Here is a 20312-nt window from a genome sequence, read left to right as displayed (position 1 = left end):
TCTGATGCATTTTTAAACACACTGTTTGGCAGTTTAACGTTGTGACCTCTTGCTGAGGACAGGTTATGTCACATGTGCTTCCAAGTATTGAGTATGCATTTCTTTTTAATTCTAATGAAATTATTTAAAAATATAAGTAATAAATACCCGAGTATACACATTTCCTTTAGATTTAACTTTTTCAGTATTTGTATAATTATTAATTTCTTATTTTTTATCATAAAGAGGAATTTTGTATGTAGGACATTTTTTGTCCCTTATCTCAATATTATATTTTCCCAATAATATCTGGTCCAATCAAAAATTATATATTTTTTAATAAAACATTCCCATTTACTATGTGCAAAATTAGTCACCTTAAATGCACAGAGGACACCAACAGGCAGAAAAGACTGCAATTTTTTTTCTTGTGCCTCACCTCTGATCTGGTAATGGAAATAGAAAACCTTACAACTTTTCCAAACGCAAAATCCATTTAGGACTAGACCAAATACTGTTCATTATATCGAGAATTCCAGACATATATCAGTAATGTTGTTACAGTACCATTGTACACTGACACAAGGTAAACGTATAAAATGAACTATACCTACGGAACAGACTTCAGAATAAACATATGGTGCAAACTGCAGCATAACCGGTGGAAACATTGCTGCCAAACCAATCCAGTAGCTCTTGTTAGGGTGTGGCCCCCTCAAGTTCGCTGTAATCTTCAGTTAGATAGATTGGCCTCTTTCTTTGAAGAATGGGCTCCAATTTTTGAGGGGAATTGTTTTTACCCTCAGAGCTGTGCCTTATTCCATATGCAAAATAAATGATAAAACCTAAGAGAGCATTGGGACACACAGTCAAACTCTCAGATATATTACAATGGGGTACTAAAATATTTAAAAATAAAATGTAAATTATTATGGTTTCTAAATAAATGATGAAATCTGAAGTTCCCTTTCTGTTGATTGCATGATGATATGCTATAACTCACCAATAGCCATCCATACTGCGAAACGAATCCATGTAGGTCCATCCATTTGCATCATTAGGTAAATGTTTACAAAGATGCTGATTAATGGCAGAATGGGGAGCAAAGGCACCTAGAAAAGGTAGAGAAAAGATTGTTACAAACACCAAAATCTGATGCCTTCAGAAACGTCCTTAAATAAATAAAAACAAAGAGAAATGTAAGCAGAAAGTAATGACGTAGCTCATTTCCTCTGCAACAAATCCTCTAAAATTAAGTCACGCTGTACCTTGAAAGTGAGGATCTCCTTGCTCGGGGGCTGTCTCCAGATGATGAAGATGCAGATGGTGGAGAGAATAGATAGGACAACAACCACAATGATATAAACAGGGCTTCCCTTCCCCACCTGCTCCCCAAACACTGCCAGCACCACACACAGTAAAATGAAAAGCACAGCTGATGGGGGAAAGAGTAAAAGAGAAGTGAGTGGTCATCCTCATGTTTCTTTTAATAATGTTTTGCTACATTATTATTTTGCATTTCCTCAAGGTAGAACACAGCTCTAAATTGCAGATTTTTAAATGAAAATTACATGTTGCACTAACAAAAAAACAAAACAAAAAAAAAAAAAAAAAAAAAATATATATATATATATATATATATATATATATATATATATATATATATATATATATATATATATATATATATATATATATATGATTGTGTCTGTGGGTTCAAAAGTCAGAGGAATGAAATGATTTTGAAGGAGGATTGAAAATCAGGGAATTAAAATAAGCCCTTAGGGTACAGGTCGGGATTTTTTTTCTGCCCTACAATACATTTTGTGTACCCTCGCAATAAATTTACCATTGGTTTTTACTCGAGTAACCATATTTTAACCTTGATTTTCATAGTTAAACCATAGTAATACTACAGGAAAATGAAAACTACGGCAATAAAAATAATACATTTGTGGTTATTATGGTATTACTTCAAATACCATTTGCACAACCCCAATTCCGAAAAAGTTAAGACAGTATGAGAAATGCTAATAAAACAAAAAGGAGTGATTTGTAAATTTTATTCACCTTTTGCTATATTGCTATATACTACAACTACACATAATATGATGTTTTACCATGTGAATTTAATTGTTTTTTGAAAATGTACAGTCATTTCAACAGATGATTGCACGCTCCTAAAAAGTTGAGACGGGCAGTTTAAGACTAATAACAATTTGACGAGTTGAAATAACAAGGTGATGTGAAACAGGAGATGTTAAACAGGTGTGGCAATCTTGTCATAATATATAAGGAGCCTCCAAAAATATCCTAGTCCTTCAAGTGCAAGGATCAATTTACCAACAGATGCTTCAGCAAATAATCCAGCACTTTGAGAACAATGTTCCCCAAAGACAAATTGGAAGGATTTTTGGCATTTCATGCTCTACAGTGCACAATATGGTTAAAAGATTCCAGCAATCTTGTCAAATCTCATGTCAGTGCCCATGGCATGGGTAACTCCCACATCTGTGAGAACACCATCAATGCAGACAGATATGTACACATTTTGGAGAAACATATATTGCCATCCAGCACCATCTTTTCCAGGGATGTCCATGCATTTTCCAGCAGGACAACTTGAAACCACATACTGCCCCGAATTCAAATGCATGGCTGTGTAAACAGAATGTGGGTGCTAGATTGGCCTGCCTGTCGTACTGCAGTACTGACCTGTCTTCAATTGAAATATTGCAAGATATTCCTGTACATTTGAGCAGCTAAAGACTACATAATGGATGATTGGGGGTAAATTCCACTTTGTAAACTTAACAAACTTGTGTCTTCAGTGCCCGTATTATTAGAAGAAATTGTGATGTTTCACAGTGGTAAACACAGTCTCTCAACTATTTTGGAGCGTGTTGCAATCATCTGATTTGACATTACTGTACATTTTCAAAAAACTACAAAATTCACAAGGTATAACATAATATAATGTGTAGTTGTAGTGCTTTCAATATAGCAAAGGTTGAATATAAATTACAAATCACTCCTTTTTGTTTTTATTAGCATTTTTCATACTGTCCCAGTTACTACCATATTATTTTAGAAAAACATGCTTTCTGCCAAAAAACTAAAACAAAACACGTTATGGTTACTAAAATATTACTATAGTAAAACCATAGTTAAAGTATGGTAATTGTAGTAAAACCATGGTAAATATATTATGAGGGAAGGCTAAATTTACTGCAAAGGGAATGCAAACTATTGTGAGGGAACGCAATACTTATTGCAAGGGCATGCAAACTTATTTTCACAAGTGCAAAAAGACTTCTAAATCCCAATATCAGTGCATCAAAAACTGGATCAATGAATAAGCTAATTGTTTTCTTAACTCAAAGGTAATGCTTACAGATTATGCCTGTTGCCGAGTAAACAATGATGCCCGAAATTTTGGTAGGTATGTTACAGCTTGGTTGCACCAGCAATCGAATTGAAAATCTCTTCTTAAAGGGAGTTGTCTCTAGCTCCTGGCCATACTCATCCACACTATCCACATCTCCCATGGCCCCCTTTGCCTCCAGCCTCTGTAGTTCTACTGGCTTCTCATCTGCACCACTGGAGCCAAGACTGCCTGGCTGGTAACTGTGCACAGTGGATTAAAGCAAATCAACAACATCCCATCTATACTGGCGGCCAAAAGTTTGGAATAATGAACAGATTTTGCTCTTATGGAAATACATTTTTACTTTTATTCACCAAAGTGGCATTCAACTGATCACAATCTATAGTCAGGACATTAAAACGTGAAAAATGTCTATTACAATTTTTTTTTTTAATTCTGAACTTCTTAAACTACTTCCTACTAAACTACTAAAAAATCCTCCATGTGCATCTGTCCATCTGTCAGATTGTCTAGATACTCAGGTGACATTTCACCACCCGCTTCCTGAAGCAATTGCCATAGATATCTTGTCGGGCACTTCTCACGCACCTTACAGTCTAGCTGATCCCACAAAAGCTCAATGGGTTTAAGATCCATAACACTCTTTTCCAATTATCTGTTGTCCAATATCTGTGTTTCTTTACCCACTCTAACCTTCTCTTTTTGTTTTTCGGTTTCAAAAGTGGCTTTTTCTTTGCAATTGTTTCCATAATGCCTGCACCCCTGAGTCTTATCTTTACTGTTGAACATGTATCTGGTGTTGAGCTGGTAGAATTCAATACAATACAGCTCAGCGAGTATTGACGCTGACTACCACCCCTAGAGTCATAAGTTTGAATCCAGGGTGTTCTGAGTGACACCAGCCAGGACTCCTAAGCAACCAAATTGGCTCGGTTGCTAGGGAGAGTAAAGTCCCATGGGGTAACCTCCTCGTGGTCGCGATTAGCGGTTCTTGCTCTCAATGGGGCATGTGGTAAGTTGTGCGTCATTCACGGTGAGTAGCATGAGCCTCCACATGTGGAGTGTCGTTCACAATGAGCCATGTGATAAGGTGAGCAGATTGACGGTCTCAGAAGTAGAAGCAACTGAGACTTGTCCTCCACTACCCGGATTGAGGTGAGTAACCACGCCACCATGAAGACCAACTAAGTAGTGGGAATTGGGCATTCCAAACTGGAAAAAAATTGGATAAATAAAAAAACAAACCTATAGCTTTCTATAGCTAACGAATAGCTTTCAGCAGTGTTTGATATAATGGCAAGTGATTTTCTTGTATCAGATTAGCAATTTAGTATGATTACTCAAGGATAATGTGAGGAGTCATAGCTGTTGGAAATGGGGCCGATTTGATCTAGATTTGATCAAAAATTACTTTTTTTTTCAAATAGTGATGGTGCTGTTTTTTTTACATCAGTATTGTCTTGACTATACTTTGTGATCAGTTGAATGCCACTTTGGTGAATTAAGTACCAATTTCCTTCTGAAACAGCTAAATCTGTACATTATTCCAAACCTTTGGCCGCCGGTGTATCTAAATTCACAAGGGTCAGTGAATTTAAATGGAGTATCAGGGTTCCCACACTTTTTGACCAACAACACTGGAGTATGAATGGCACAGCATGTGAATGAAGGTGCACTCACCGGAGAATGAGTACACACACAGCAACCAGTGTGTATGCCAGCAGGGTCCCAATTGACATCAAATCCACTAAGGCAGCCAGATCAAAGAGGAAGGCCATCAGAGCTAGAGGAAGGGAATGAGAAATATTCCAGAAGTTAGGCACTAATTAAAACATTGAAAATCCACTGCCATTTATTTCAGAAGTAAGAATGCAGTCTTACCTGCTACAATGCCAGACACAATGGTGGCCAGGACAGGTGTTTTGCTTTTTTTGTGAATGCGGGAGAGGAACCGGAAGAGCAAACCATCCTCAGCCATAGCATAAATCACACGAGGCATTGGAAACATAGAGCCTAATAAACTGAAAAACAACATCAACAAACAATCAGAATAAAGCCGTTTTCCTGCTTGCAAAAAAAACTATATTAGAGCAAAACATGAAATCAAAACTGACCATATTTACTAGCTTAATATGTTCCTGCAAAATTCATTAATGCATGTTATTCCAAAGGAAAATATATATTTTTTACATTAAGATGTAATAAGTTGCTCTGTGTCAGCAGTTAATTTTTACACAGTTTTTTGTTTTAGTCATAGTTTTAGTCTTTTGAAGAAAATGTCCTTTAAAAGTAGTAAATTGTTTAGGCATTTCTACACTAATTAAAATGGCATATTATTTTAGTCAACTAAAATAATTTATTTTAGTTGATGACAATGTGCAAAAGGACAAAAGCAAGTGTCAAACAGTAGCATCCATCTATCCATCCATCCATCCATCCAAATTCTATAGCCGCTTGTCCAATTTAGGCTTGCGGGTAATGCTGGAGGTAATCACAGCTGTCTCGGGCCGAAGGCAGGGGAACACCCTGGACAGGTGGGCAGTCCATCACAAGTTAAACACATACAGACATACACATTCACACTCTCACCTATGGGCAATTTAGAGTTTCCAAATCATTTGTGTTCTGCTGAATAAAGAAAGACATAGACATTCGAATGGCATAAGGGTGAGTAACTGATGAGATCATTTTCAATTTTGAGTAAACTATTCCTTTAAGAGGAAAGAATGTGTCATGTGTGAGCGTACCATTAAATCCAGTGTTCCACTACAAATTATTTCTCTAAAATTGAATCAGATTATTTTACTAGTGTAGAATTAGGTGTATTTTTAATTGTAAAAGTCAGATGGTTTTACATTGCAACTGTGCCTCAGATGCAAATCCATTGCAGCTGTGTTTGTTAAAATAGGACAGATTAATCAAACATGTCTATTGGTTGGGTTACCCTCAGGAAGTTTCTGTGAGTCCCCATTTGCTGGGTTCTTCTCAGGAGCATCAAGTGGATGCTACCTGCTGTGCTATCCGCTCAGGAGGTCCTATGGAATCACTTGTATGTTTAGTTAGCACATTTGCTATCAGGTATATAGATCTGTCACACAGACAGAACTTTGGGTTAATATTCAGAAGAGCTATGCTCTACAATCAACATCAATAAACTCTTTTCCCCAAGAGCACTTGGTCTGGCTTAGCCACCAATATCTCAGCCAAATACAAGAAGATCTAACACTAAGTACTTAATTTAAAAAGTAATCGCATTACTATTACATTAAATTTAGTTACTTTCTAAAACACTTTTCCACTCAACAAATTCAAAATAATGTCTATATTTCTTACTTGTTTATTCTTACACACAAATCACACTCAGCACCTAAAATGTTTCCCTTATAATTCATGTATTCTACATAATTAATATATTAGAAATAAAATAACCCTATAATGTACTTAAAATTAATAAAAAATTGGTGACTGTAATCTGATTACAAGAAATGTAAATGTAATGCATTACAATACTTTTATACTAAAAATAAATTATATTAAATTAACTAGTTACTTTGTAATTGGATTACCCAACACTGATTACATCAATTCAAGTAAAGTAATGACAGCAGCTTGCATAACGTGAATGTGAAAATGACAAATTTGATGGATAAAATTATACAATGACAAATTTTACAACTAATTTTGACAAGTCTGACAAAGTGATGGATAAGGATTATAGGTAGTATCTCTGGTCCTGCCCTACATTGAATATCTCTTTTACTCTGAATTACAGCAGTAAAACAGGAACATTGAATATATTATGAAATCTTTATACGTTATTCCTTAACTATCCCTTTAAGTGAACAATCAGTTTTACTTAAACCACAAAGGTAATACTACTTTCTGAATTGTTAAATAAACATACCTAGTGGAAAGGGCGCAAAGAGAGCCCCCAGCCACTATATAGCGAGCAGGGCCCCAGCCCACATAGCTGAAGGCCTCGGGCAGTGGACTCTGAACATCCAGCATGTAATAGGGCATCATGAGTGTGAGGGCTGCAGAAACTCCAAAGTAGGCAAAAAAGCAGATGAGTAGAGAGGCCACAATGCCTATCGGAATGGAACGCATGGGGTTTTTGGCCTCCTCACCTATGAATTGAAAAGAGGAGTTTGGTTTGACAAGTAGATCACACTGGTTTGAAATTAGATGATTTGCATGTAGCACTTACTTGTTGTTGCAATACAGTCAAAACCTACAAATGCATAGAAGCATGTGGCAGCACCAGAAAGGATTCCATTAAAGCCAAATGGTGCAAAGCTGCCTGAGCCAAAGTCTTTTTCGATGTCTCTGCGAAAGAGACAATTTCAGTTTAAAGACACTACAATCTCTCACACTCTATATTCTTTAATTAATTATATATATATATAGTATCTCACAAAAGTGAGTACACCCCTCACAAATATTGTAAATATTTGATTATATCTTTTCATGTGACAACACTGAAGAAATTACACAAATATATTTTTATTTTTTTGGTAACCTTTACTTTTCATTTTAATATTATTATTACTACAGTTGGGACTGCTGAGCGGATTGTTGGATGCCCTCTGCCCTCTCTTCAAGGACTGTACACTTCAAGAGTGAGGAAAAGGGCTGGAAAAATCACTCTGGACTCCACTCACCCAGCCCACTACATTAACTGTTGTGTTCTGGCTGGCACTACAGAGCACTGAACACCTGAACCATCAGGCACAAGAACAGTTTTTCCCTCAGACTATCCATCATATGAACAGTTAAAGGGGACCTATTATGCAAAATTCACTTTTACATGGTGTTTGTACATAAATGTGAGTCGGCAGTGTGTGTACACAACCACCCAACAATGTGAAAAGTCCACCCACTCCTCTTCCTTATATTTCTATAAATCAAAAACAGTGTGTCAAAATGAATGGTTTTCGTTTCTGCTCTAAAGTTACGTCATGTTAGAGTAGGCCTCGCCCACGACTGGTGACAGACTCCACCCTATTATCATAGATCCTCCCCAGAGTGATCTACACACAATCCGCCATTTTTTCCGTACTGGAGCAGATACAGTGAGAAAAATAATGGCTCAGCTTTGTAAGCATCATAAGTGTTCTGTTGTTGGCTGTAAAAGTGAACATAATGTACTCCCGGCATCAGAGCCACTGAAGACGTAGTGGACAAGTTTTGTTTTTTAAGGAAATGTGCCCCAAAACACACAAAAATTAGTTTATGTTTTTGCAAATCATTTTACACCGGACTGTTTTGTGAATGAGTGTCAATATAAAGCAGGATTTTCAAAAAATTTTATTCTCAAGCATGGATCAGTACCAACTGTTCGTGTTCCAGCTTTATATCCTGAAGATGTAAGTATCGCACTATATATTTTGTGAATGAATGCAATCGCCTTTCCGAATGAGGTTGTTAGCTGATTCCACAATTAATGCAGCTAAAGTTACCATTGTCTCTGACTGTATTCACGGATACATGAGCTATGTCGTTATTTTTCATTTTTAACCTGAAAACGCTTACTGTCAGTTACCATTGTCTCTGATTGCATTCACGGAGACCAGATATACATATATATATATATATATTCATACATATATGGCTGAACTCCTGCATTTACACTGTCAGTCATATTGGTTCTGATTTATTGTTGTTGTAGTATCCGAAGCAGGAGATGTAAAGGCTACGGAGAGCAGCAGCTCATTTGCATTTAAAGAGACAAACATGAAATCAGCGTGTTTTTGATTCCACCCAAAAAGAGGCATTTATAACATGGTATAATAAATGATTTGAGGGGTATTTTGAGCTGAAATTTCACAGACACATTCTGGGGACACCTGAGACTTATATTATATCTTGTAAAAAGGGCATAATAGGTCTCCTTTAAAACTGACCCATTGAGCAATAATTATGTGCAATACACAGCTTAGTCTATTTATATTTATCCAACATATCCTACATCTTCTGAAATTCCCTTGCACTATCTGTATGTAACATATTTGTATTTGCACACACACACACACACACACACACACACACACACACACACACACACACACACACACACACACACACACACACACACACACACACACACACATATATATACATACATACAACATTCCTTTTTGGGTGAACTGTCCATTTAAGTATGTTTAACAAAACATACTTAAATTGACATTAATATGTCAATATTTTCCTTAACAAAAGTGTCTGTAATCAGTAAATAAGATAATGACCTAATTGCTAGTTGCCGTTCTACTGTATGTACTTCATTTCTACTGCTTATTCTACTTCTATACCTAACAGCTGAAGCAATGTGACTCACTGTGCCATTTTTAAGTGGTTGGTGCTGTTAACATAGTCCTCCACAGTGAGATTCCAGTTGGCAGTGTCACCTTTCACAAAGGCCGATATGATGATAAATGTCAGCACCACCAGGTTGATTCCTGTGAAGATCTTGTTGACAAGTGCAGACTCACTCACTCCAAATGCCAATAATCCTGTAGCGTGGGAGGTGAGAGGTAACAAATTCACACCAATATGGTCATTTGTATTGCAGTGGTAAAAAGAAAACAAGTCCCATTACTAATAGGATTGTTAGGGAAGAAGATTTTTTTAAATCAGTTATTTACTTCAGTTTAGCTGGTGTGTAACAATCAACCATTGTTTCGCTTTTGTGTCCCTTGCCAAATACACACAAACAAGAGCCAGGAGTCAGAAAAGAACTGACCAAAACTGGAGCCAAAAAGATTAACTTTGAAACAAAGATCCAATCACTAGCTTAATTGAATAATGGCACATTTTGACTTTGGGAAGGCAGGTCTGTAAAACATCAGCGTGTAGTGTGTGAATTGAGAAGTAACTGGGCACCTAATTAGAAATGAGCAATTCTTTGTAAGAGAATAAACAGTTCTCACCAGTAAGCAACATGACCAGGATGAGGGCAAACAGGTCTGGATACTCAGCTAACACTTTTCCAGTGTCTGGGATTGACATGGATCCATTGAAGAAAATAGAGATCTTCTTCTCGACTAGATTGTCAAAAGTTGAGCTCCAAGCTCTGGCCACACTAGCTGTGCCTGTGAAATGGAGACAAAAATACGTCACTACGAGTAGATGCTAAAGACTTCTCTCTTCTGGTTATGCCAAACCTAAGCTCTTCTCTAGAGATTTTCATTCTCCAGATGAGTAAACAGTTCAAACAGTTTCAAACTCAATTCAGCTCATTCGTAATTACATATAATTGGTCAAACTCTTGGGCTTGCATTTAGAATGAACTCTTAGGAGATGATGATTAATTAGAAAATTTGGATTCAAAAGGGAAAAGCGTGCCATAAAATATTCCTGTATACTACAGTGCCCTTAACTGAAAGTTATTCATCAAAAAGAAATATTCTCTGAAAGAATACAGTGCCCCCAAATGTATTTAGGCACAATTAAAAAACATATGAATGTCTTTGCATTGTTTAACTGCCAATGCAGAAATGTCAAACCAAGTGAAAACTTTTAAAGAATTATAGCACAAATATACTTTTCAAGCAAAACATTTCACAATGGATTGATGGATGATGGATGTATGGATGGATATTTTGCATTTAATGCAAAGACATTCCGGCATTTTTAAGTGTGTAAAAACTTTTGTGGGCCACTACACATCCAGTATTTTTTGGTCAAAATTATAGAATTATCTTTTACTCACCAATCACATATGACAGAATGAGGTTCCATCCCGTGATGAAAGCCCATATTTCACCCACTGTCACGTAACTGTACATGTAAGCAGATCCTGTTTTGGGAACCCGTGCACCAAATTCAGCATAGCACAAACCGGCAAGGACAGAAGAAAAGGCTGCAATGAGGAAGGATAGCACAATGGCAGGCCCAGCCTTCTCTCTGGCCACTTCTCCAGCCAGAACATAGACACCTGCGCCCAGCGTTGCCCCCACACCAAGAGCTATGAGGTCCAGAGTGGTGAGACAGCGGGAGAAGCGGGTTTCGTCCTGTGTTTTGTCCAGCACACGACGCCTCAGTAACATCTTCCCAAAGGAGGCCAGTTTATTCTTAGTCATGGTGGCTGGTGTCGAGGAGACTGGGATAACGCTAAAGGCACTAAAGAAAGAAAGAAACAATATTAAATGTGTGTTCAACAGATCCAGTGTTCAATTATATATTATTTATTGTTAGAACAGTAAAAAATCTTTTGTACCACTTTGTACAGATTTAAAGCATAATTCCTAAATAAAAAAATAAAAAAGACAAAATAAGGAAAGTTGCAAAATATCGGTATTGGCCAATATTTTTTGTAAAAATCAGTATTGGACAAAGATTTTCATATAGGTGCATCCCTAAAAATAATATTCCCTTCTTTGCTAAGTATGTCAACAAGTGTTTTGCTCAATTGTATGCTTGAGATTTTACTGGTTTCAGTACCAGCCAAGGTTAATTAACAGCATTTGTGGTATAACATTATTATTAATATATATATATATATATATATATATATATATATATATATATATATATATATATATATATATATATATATATGTATATGTATATATATTGACTCGTACCTCATTTATTTAGAATAAATAAAATAAACAAAAATTACAGTTACAGTGAATCACTTTACAATGGAAGCGAATGTGGCATACCTTAAACGCTAAAATGCACTGATACAAAAGTATAGGCACAAGATGTAAACATTACACTGTAACAGTTAAAGGTTGGGCAAGGAGGAGGCGGGAACCATCTGAACAGTCAACATAAATTTTAATGATATAAATTAACTTAAAACAACATAAAAAATAAGACAAACAGACACACACACAACGCGGCCATGTGCGTCTCTCCCTCTCCCGAACTGGCATCTCCGGTACACCACTTATCGCGCTGTCCCGCTGATCTTCTGATTCAGCATGGACTGAGCACCCACAAGGCCCAGCCACGCCCTCCTCCTCTTCACAAAAAACGTTTAACATGGTTTTAGTGTGATAACCTTATCTGTGTAAAGTCATATCCAATAATCAGGGATGCAAACTAATGAGCTGTGAAAAATGTGAGAAGAAGCAGTTGCAGTTGTTCAAATGTATATTTTTAGTTGATTCGTTTGTTTTATTTAAAGCTTTTTTAAGTGTTTAGGCTTAAAGTAACACTTCTAAAAAAAATTTAATCAAGAAAATGTAGAAAGCTTTACTAAACAAGTTGGACAAATTAGCTTCAGAAAATGTGAGTTTAGCTGACAGGGGAGAAGTTTGCAATCCTGAATATTACAACTTCATTGCCATGATAAAAAAATAAAAACTGTAATCCCAATTACTGGCCCCCTTCACCATCCTTGTAAATGCCTTCCTGTAACAGCTTTTTTTTTATTTTTATAAACGAGGGCTAAGTCAAAATTATGTCACGAATGCTTTTAATTGAGCTTCACTTGCACTGAACCTGGAATATTCCAAAGAGACTATGACCCTATGCCACAGATGTATTACAGACAGGGCCAATGGGGCCAGTGCCCAGAGGCCCTTAACTACCTGGGGCATGGAGGGGCCCTGGGCTGCAAGGTCTGGCAGCCCATCAACGTTGAAAAATTTTTTTTTATCTACGCTTGAATATGTGGTCCCCACAGCTGTCAGCTTATACAAGGCCCCCTCAATAGGGCCCTGTGACTATGAGGGGCCCCAGCCCGCTTATAGGACCCTTTTGCCTTCCTGTCCAAAGCCACTCTTTATACTGACTATTATTTCATACTTTATAGGCTTTATGCTTTGTATGAAAAGTGCTGTCGAACAAAAACATTTATTATTCTGTTCATTGCTTTACCTGCATCTCTCCCCAATATTAAGACAATCTATAATGTTTTTTGACAAAAACTTGTCTGAAATTTTACATTATTAACTTACAGAAATAAAGAAAGAAAGAAAGTAAATCTTAAAGCAGATTAAAGGGCTTGTGTGTATGTTTTGACAGCTGAAGTTTGAAATCATGAGCATTTAAAAACAGACGATGGGAGAATAACGATGGGAGAATAATGATGCTAGCCAAGCTGTAGGGTCATTGCAAACAGAATTTACAATAAAATAACCAATTTACAAATATTTTTGAGCCTCACACCTTTCAGCCCTTCGAAACTCTCACAATGGAGGTCTTTAAAGTAAATAGCGAATATAAGGATGATCACTTCTGAATGGAATGAACCCCATCATTCAGATGAGTTAAAAAAGTAAAGCAGCATGAGCCAGAACTGCCTGAACTCTTTGCCAAGTTTCACCAAACACATATGTACTTGGACACTTTAAATAAAAATAATTTAACAAATAGACTCCTACAGCATGGAGTCTATTTGTTAAATTCTTTATATTTAAAGTGTTTGATGAAGTTAAAATATGTCAATGTATTATTGCCCACACAAATATATGCATGAGTAACAATTCAAGGATGGGCAAGGAGGAGCGGGAACCGGCTGAATAGTCAACGTAAAGTTTAATCAGAAACTTAACTTAAACTTAAACAAACATAGACAAACACAGACACAAATGCAATGTGGCCATGTGCGCCTCTCTATCTCTCTCGAACTGACACCTCTGGCCCGTCTTTATCCCCCTCCCGGCTGATTAGCCCTCCTCCTTGTCACACTCCTCCATTGCTCGACTCAGGCTAGGGAAAACACCGGTATGACGCACTCCCCTCACTAGAGAGAAAGAGAGAGGGGAGAGAGAAAAACATGCTCGCCGGCTCCTGGACACACTGTCGCCCGGTCCTCAACTGTTCCACAGTCAGCATAATGTTTAATCAGAAACTTAACTTAAAATAAACATAAACAAACACAGAAACACATGCAACGCAGCCGTGTGCATCTCTCTTTCTCTCGAACTGGTGCCTCCGGCTAGTCTTTATTCCCAGCCTAAAAGAAAATTGGCCTCAGGGCCCTTGCTGGTCAAAATCCGTCCCTGCCCTATTTCTGCATTTAATTCTCACCCTATGACCAGACCAAGACAGTATCTACAAACACATGTAAAAGAGGGCACATGACTGTGACTGTGGTCTTGGTATGTGTCCCACCACACCTGCAGACACTCACAGAACAATCAGTTCTAAGCACTTTATGAACAACTCATATTGACCACAGGGCCAGAAGTTAATCTAATTAATCTACAGCAAGAGGTTTTATAAGGCCCTTTCATTACTGAGTCATAATTGATTAAGTACAAAAAAAAATCAAAGTCCACATAAAGAGCGTTTACATTGGTATGGAAACAATATTCAGGCATGACCAAACTGATTAATCACAATTTGACGGCGAGATGGTGAGATTACCTCATCTGGGTCAAAGAAAAAATTATTGTAGACAATAAGAAATAAAAAAGGGTGTACACAGATGTAACTCACCCTAAAATTAATATTTTAAAAAGTTCAGTGTAACAAAGTTTGTGATGGGGAGCAAGGAGGAAGCGGGAGTTGGTGAGTTCCAACACAAAAGGTATTTATTTTGTAACACAACATTTTGTTTTCAGCACAACTTTGACACGTGTCACTCTGGGTGCGTAGCAGCTCTCTCTCTCTCACTGGTGTCTGGCTTGCTCTTAAATACATCTCCAACTCTCACTGCAATGACAAACAGCTGTGAGAGACAATCAATGCCAGGTGATGATCCTTATGTTCTCATCTCCTGATCTCGCTCTCCATTCACAAGCCGGCGCTCAAACACAACCACACCACCACATACCCCCACCACCCGTCTCAGGCAAGGGAGTCATCCGGCCTGCAGAAAACCTTCTATAATAACCAGCCAGTCCCAGGAACTGTTTCACATACTTTTTGGTCTTGGACAGGCTGCAACTGCTGCGGTCTTATCAATTTGAGGACACACCTGCCTGTCACCCAAGTGTAACCCTAGATACCATACCTCCACCCATTCAATTGCAATACTATATTCTCACGGGACATTGGTGTAACCATGTCGAATAAAGGCGAGCCACGCCCAACTGATCGAGCAGTTTGTCAATTCGAGGCATTGGAATCACGTCAAATTTAGACACTGCATTGACCTTTATATAATCCACTCAGAACCGGGCTGAGCCGTCGCTCTTCAGAACCAGCACCACCAGGCTGGCCCAGGCACTGTGGGATTCTGCTATTACTGCTATTAGGACTGATGTTCTTGAGCCTGTAGCAAATTCTCCTGTGATCGTAAGACACTGCAGGGCTTACACCCATACAATAATTAAAATGGGTAGAACCCAGTGGAGGCTTGCTGGACCTCTCGAACTGCGAATAACAGGGGTTCAAGCCACTTATGCCAATTCCGAGCATCTTTGTGCATGAAGGCACTGCTTCCAGATATCGCTTTGCGTAGTCCACCAAAACCAATACAAAGCGATGCCCGTGTGCCGTCCGCTCCAATGGCCCGACGAGGTCCATACCAATTATTTTGAAGGGGACCTCGATCAAAGGAAGCAGGCACAAAGGCGCTCTTGGGGTAGTCAGCAGATTCACCAGCTGGCATTCACGGAATGCTGCACACCATCTTCGAACATCCCTGAGAATGCCCGGGCAATAGAAATGGGCCATCAGTGTCTTTTCCTGCCCTAAGAGACGCGACATCAGATTATAATGAACCATCTGAAATAACATTTCCCGACGGCTCTTCAGTATCAAAAAATGGGTTGTATCTTCTTTTATCTGAGCATCCTGCATCACTTGATACAACCGGCCATTTATAATAGAAAAGTACAGATAGGCGAGTGCAATTTCTGGCTGAAGACGTTGACCATCAATCATTCTCACTTGGTCCAAGTGCTCCATTCCCCTGCTCCAGAGGGTAATCCCCGGTGGGGAAACCTCTAAGGGCTGGGGAAGCCGAGACTTCTACCTCCCTGACGTCATTCTGATGCTGAGCTGATGTAGATGGCCCCGGCACTGCCTCCCCAGTCAGCATAATACAAATTCCACACCAAATTTTCCTTAATAAAGTGGAAAACGCTGGCCAATACATGCCCAAATTTAGTGGATGGGTGAGGCGGGAACTGACCGCAGCTTCGACACTATGCTTTAGTGAAATGTAATCATTACTGTCACTATAAGATAATCGTGGATATTCCTGGATAGCTCGACGGCTCCCGAATATGCCTACATGTGGTCCTCTGCCAGTAGGATGGCTGTTTGGAGCAACACGGGGGGTGGCACTGGACCCACTCCGCTGTCCCTTTTGGAAGTCGAGTGATAAATTGCTCCAGTACCACCAGGTCGATCACAACTCTGATGTCGCATTGCTCAGCCAACAACCACCTCTGGCAGGCATCCCGGAACTGCTGGGCAAAGGCAAATGGGCAGCCATGCTTGTCAATGGTCAGCAAGTGGAAGTGTTGGCGATGCTGCTCGGTTGTCCAGCCGACCCATTGCAGGATGGCTTTCCTCAAGTTGCCGTACACCAGGAGGTTCTCTGTTGGTAACTGCTGCGCTGTAAGTTGGGCTTCCCCAGACGACAGTGGTATAAACTGACTGCCCACTGGGTGCTCGGCCATCTGCAGGCCCCCGCCATCTGCTCAAAGAGCTCCAGGAAGGCCTCCAGATCGTCTTGGGGGCCCATCTTGACTAGTAAAACATGGGGCGGGGTGGTCGCAGGTTCCTGGCAGCAAGCACCCCCCTGGGGCAGCAAACTCCAGAGCACCTACCGGTCCTCCGCTTGGGCCTGGAGGATCGCAATAAACCGCTGCTCCGGTTCTGTGCGCAGCTCGAGGAGGTGCCTGATGTTGTGTCTGGTGGATGCTGGCAAGGGTCTTGAAAACAACCTCCAGAGGTGAGGCATCCATGGCGGTGTTCTTCCTCCGTTAAATCCCGGGTTTCAGCACCAGTGTAAGAAAGTTCATGATGGGGTGCAAGGAGGAAGCGGGAATTGGCGAGTTCCAAGACAGTTTCAAGTATTGATTTTGTAACACAAAATTTGCTTTTCAGCACTACACTCTTTAAACTTTCACGTGTGTGTGAAGCGGAGGGGGGCGGGGCCGGGGCGGAATATGGCGCCCGGTCCCCAATCGGCCTGATGAGGCGCGCGAGGGATAAAGGCGGCCGGTGACGATGGTTCGAGAGAGAGAGAATTACGGGCATGTCCGTCGTGTGTGTGTTTGTTTATGCTTTTGGTTTAAGTTCTCATTAAATTATGATTTATGTTGACAAGCCGGTTCTCGCCTCCTCCTTGCCCATCCTTTAACAGTGTTACATTCCGATTGGGGACAGGGTGCGCGATATTCCGACCCGGCCCCGCCCCCCTCCACTCCAAACTCCTCCCGGAGTTTGCAGGGGACCTGGGTACCTCAGTGAGTATTGACACTGACTTCTACCCCTGGAGTCGCAAGTTCAAATACAGGCAGGGTCGAAAATTTCATCAAAATGTTAGGGGGGACAATAAACATAACAATTCTCAAGAGCAATTTTTGAAGGGGACACCAAGGGTTTTTTTGTTGTTGCCCCGTTTGCATTTGTATTATTTTATTTCTTAAACAATTATTTTAAGAATATATCATTATATTATTTACAGGGGGGACAACCCTCAGACACCTCTTTCCAACCGTAGTAATGTAGACAACGAGCTACAACCTCATTTTCATCATGAGCCTTCCTCCAAGCTGGACAAATCACATTGATCTCTAAGCCCAGTCGGCTGAGATACAAGTCCGCAGGGACCATATGTAAAGTGCAAAACCAAAAGCGATACTACAAAAATATTCAATAACTTCACTATTATACATTGTAGCGTTACCAAATTCAGTTCACACTTCAGTGGTCTCCTGCTGGTTGTACTACAACACTTAGTTGGGAAAAATGCGCTTTTGCATAATTTTTGGGATTTTTTATTAGGAAAAATATTCAATAACTTCACTGTTACACATAGTAGTGTCACCAAATTTATTTCACACATCAATAGTCTCCTGCTGGTTATACTACATAACTGTATAACAGTGAAGTTATTGAATATGTTAACTAATAAAAACCATCAAAATTATGCAAAAGGACATTTTTCCAAACTAAGAGTTGTAGCATAACCAGCAGGAGACCATTAATGTGTGAACTGTATTTGGTGACACTACAACATGTAACAGTGAATGTATTTAATATTTTTCCCAATAAAAAATCCTCAGAATTATGCAAAAGCAAATTTTTCCAAACTAAGTGTTGTAGTATAACCAGCAGGAGACCACTGATCTGAGAAATGAATTCGGTGACACTACAATGTGTAACAGTGAATTTATTGAATATTTTTGTAGTATCGATTTTCTGTTTTGCACTTTACAGACGGTCCCTGTGGACTTGTATCTCAGCCGGCTGGGTTTAGAGATCAATGTAATTGGTCCAACTCGGAGGAAGGATTGTTTTGATGAAAATGAGGTTGTAGCTCGTTGTCTACATTACTACGGTTGGAAAGAGGTATCGTTTACATTTTAACAACTTTTCTGTAATTAGTTATTCATCTGGGAAGTTTGAATCTGTGAATATATTTCCAACTTTAACGAACTTTTCCAGTTCAGAGCAATTTAACAAAGAAACAAGTTCACGCAATAACTTATGTACTTAATCAAACAGGTTTGGGCATGGTGAATTCACAGGTCCAGTGTGTATGCTGTAACTATGGATGTCCTTGCTGGCACCTTCTTAATCCTGATGAGTTTTCACTATTATGCCTGAAAGGACTTACGGAGCTGGGCAACTCCACTTTAAATAATAGTATGAAATATCAAAATATTACTGCTCAATGTCAAATATTACACCCAGTCAATGAGCATACAGGATGTTGACTTACATAAATTATTTAGGCTTGATGGTATTAGTTTAGTATATGCACATGCCAGGCAATTGAATTCTATTCACAACACCAGCAACAATTGTTATGACACACCTGTGTTTATAAGAAAATTGGATTTAGAGTCGGAGAATCCAGTATTAATGATGCTTCTGTTTTGAGAGGTTCTAGACCCACTTCACAGTGTATGAGTCACATCTACAGGTGTTGATGTTTTCAGTATGAGATGACTTGCTCCCACTGAGGAATCATAATTAGCTATATGAAGACCTAACATTTCTTTTTATGAAACCATGTAAAAATTAAGGCAGTGAAATATTGATGCATGGTATATAGGAGGACACTAAAGATTTACACAGCTCTAAATCTTAAAGAATAATTCCCATATTTATCCCTGTGCAAACACTGCAATGCCTGCATGTTTGACAGAAAAGTGAAATGATCACGATTGGTTAAGGCAACAGACTCATTAAAATAAAATGTGTAAATATTATTATTATAACAAAATCACCCTCTATAATAAATATTACAAATTGTTCAATCATATTTAATAAGTGTTTAGATAATTGTCATATAGTTTTGTCCGTTTCTTACATTTTTCCAAAATAATCAAATACACTTAACTTGTTATTAAATGTTTTGCTACATTGCAGGAACAGTCGAGTATCAAGGCATAAAATTAGCAAACTAATGAATACCTTTAATACAACTGAATATGTAAAAAAAATACTAATGTTTACATTATCTAAAATATATAAATAATGCGGAAGATAACGTCAGCGTACAATTTTCGCTTCACAGTTGTAGAGGATCGCAACACTTAACAGTAGAAATAATTTAATCATTATTTCTAATCGGTACGTGACGAACAAAAATGTGACGACATAAGAATTATCGTTAGTAACATATTTACCTCTCTTGACACGATCAAAAATCCAGCGGATGAGACAGTTTGTTGGCGTGTAGTGAGCAGTCTAGAAAAATGAGTAACTTAGAAGAGGTATGACGCTACACATCACCGATCCGGAAACATAAGCCTCCTCTATCAATATAGCGCACTGTGGGGAATGACGTTTTGCGCAAAACCAGTCAACAGAGCGCGTGTTGTCATGGACGCAGCGAGCAACACATTTTTTCCTT

General features: G+C 38.8%; 1 protein-coding gene across 1 annotated transcript; it reads right to left on the bottom strand.

Moving 5' to 3' along the window:
- Window positions 1–4: 4 nt before the first annotated feature.
- On the bottom strand, window positions 5–20229 carry slc7a3b (solute carrier family 7 member 3b). The gene is made up of 12 exons (XM_052149838.1): window positions 20086–20229; window positions 11079–11488; window positions 10297–10458; window positions 9705–9879; window positions 7575–7693; window positions 7272–7494; window positions 5249–5388; window positions 5048–5150; window positions 3374–3606; window positions 1248–1414; window positions 983–1091; window positions 5–824 (listed from the first exon to the last, which is right to left on the bottom strand). The coding sequence occupies exons 2-12, from the start codon at window positions 11446–11448 to the stop codon at window positions 679–681; spliced, it is 1947 nt and encodes a 648-aa protein (XP_052005798.1). The 5' UTR covers window positions 11449–11488; window positions 20086–20229; the 3' UTR covers window positions 5–678.
- Window positions 20230–20312: the final 83 nt, after the last annotated feature.

Source organism: Xyrauchen texanus, chromosome 19 (assembly GCF_025860055.1).
Source record: "Xyrauchen texanus isolate HMW12.3.18 chromosome 19, RBS_HiC_50CHRs, whole genome shotgun sequence".
Classification (NCBI taxonomy): Eukaryota; Metazoa; Chordata; class Actinopteri; order Cypriniformes; family Catostomidae; genus Xyrauchen; species Xyrauchen texanus.
This window is presented reverse-complemented; position numbering and strand designations above follow the sequence as displayed.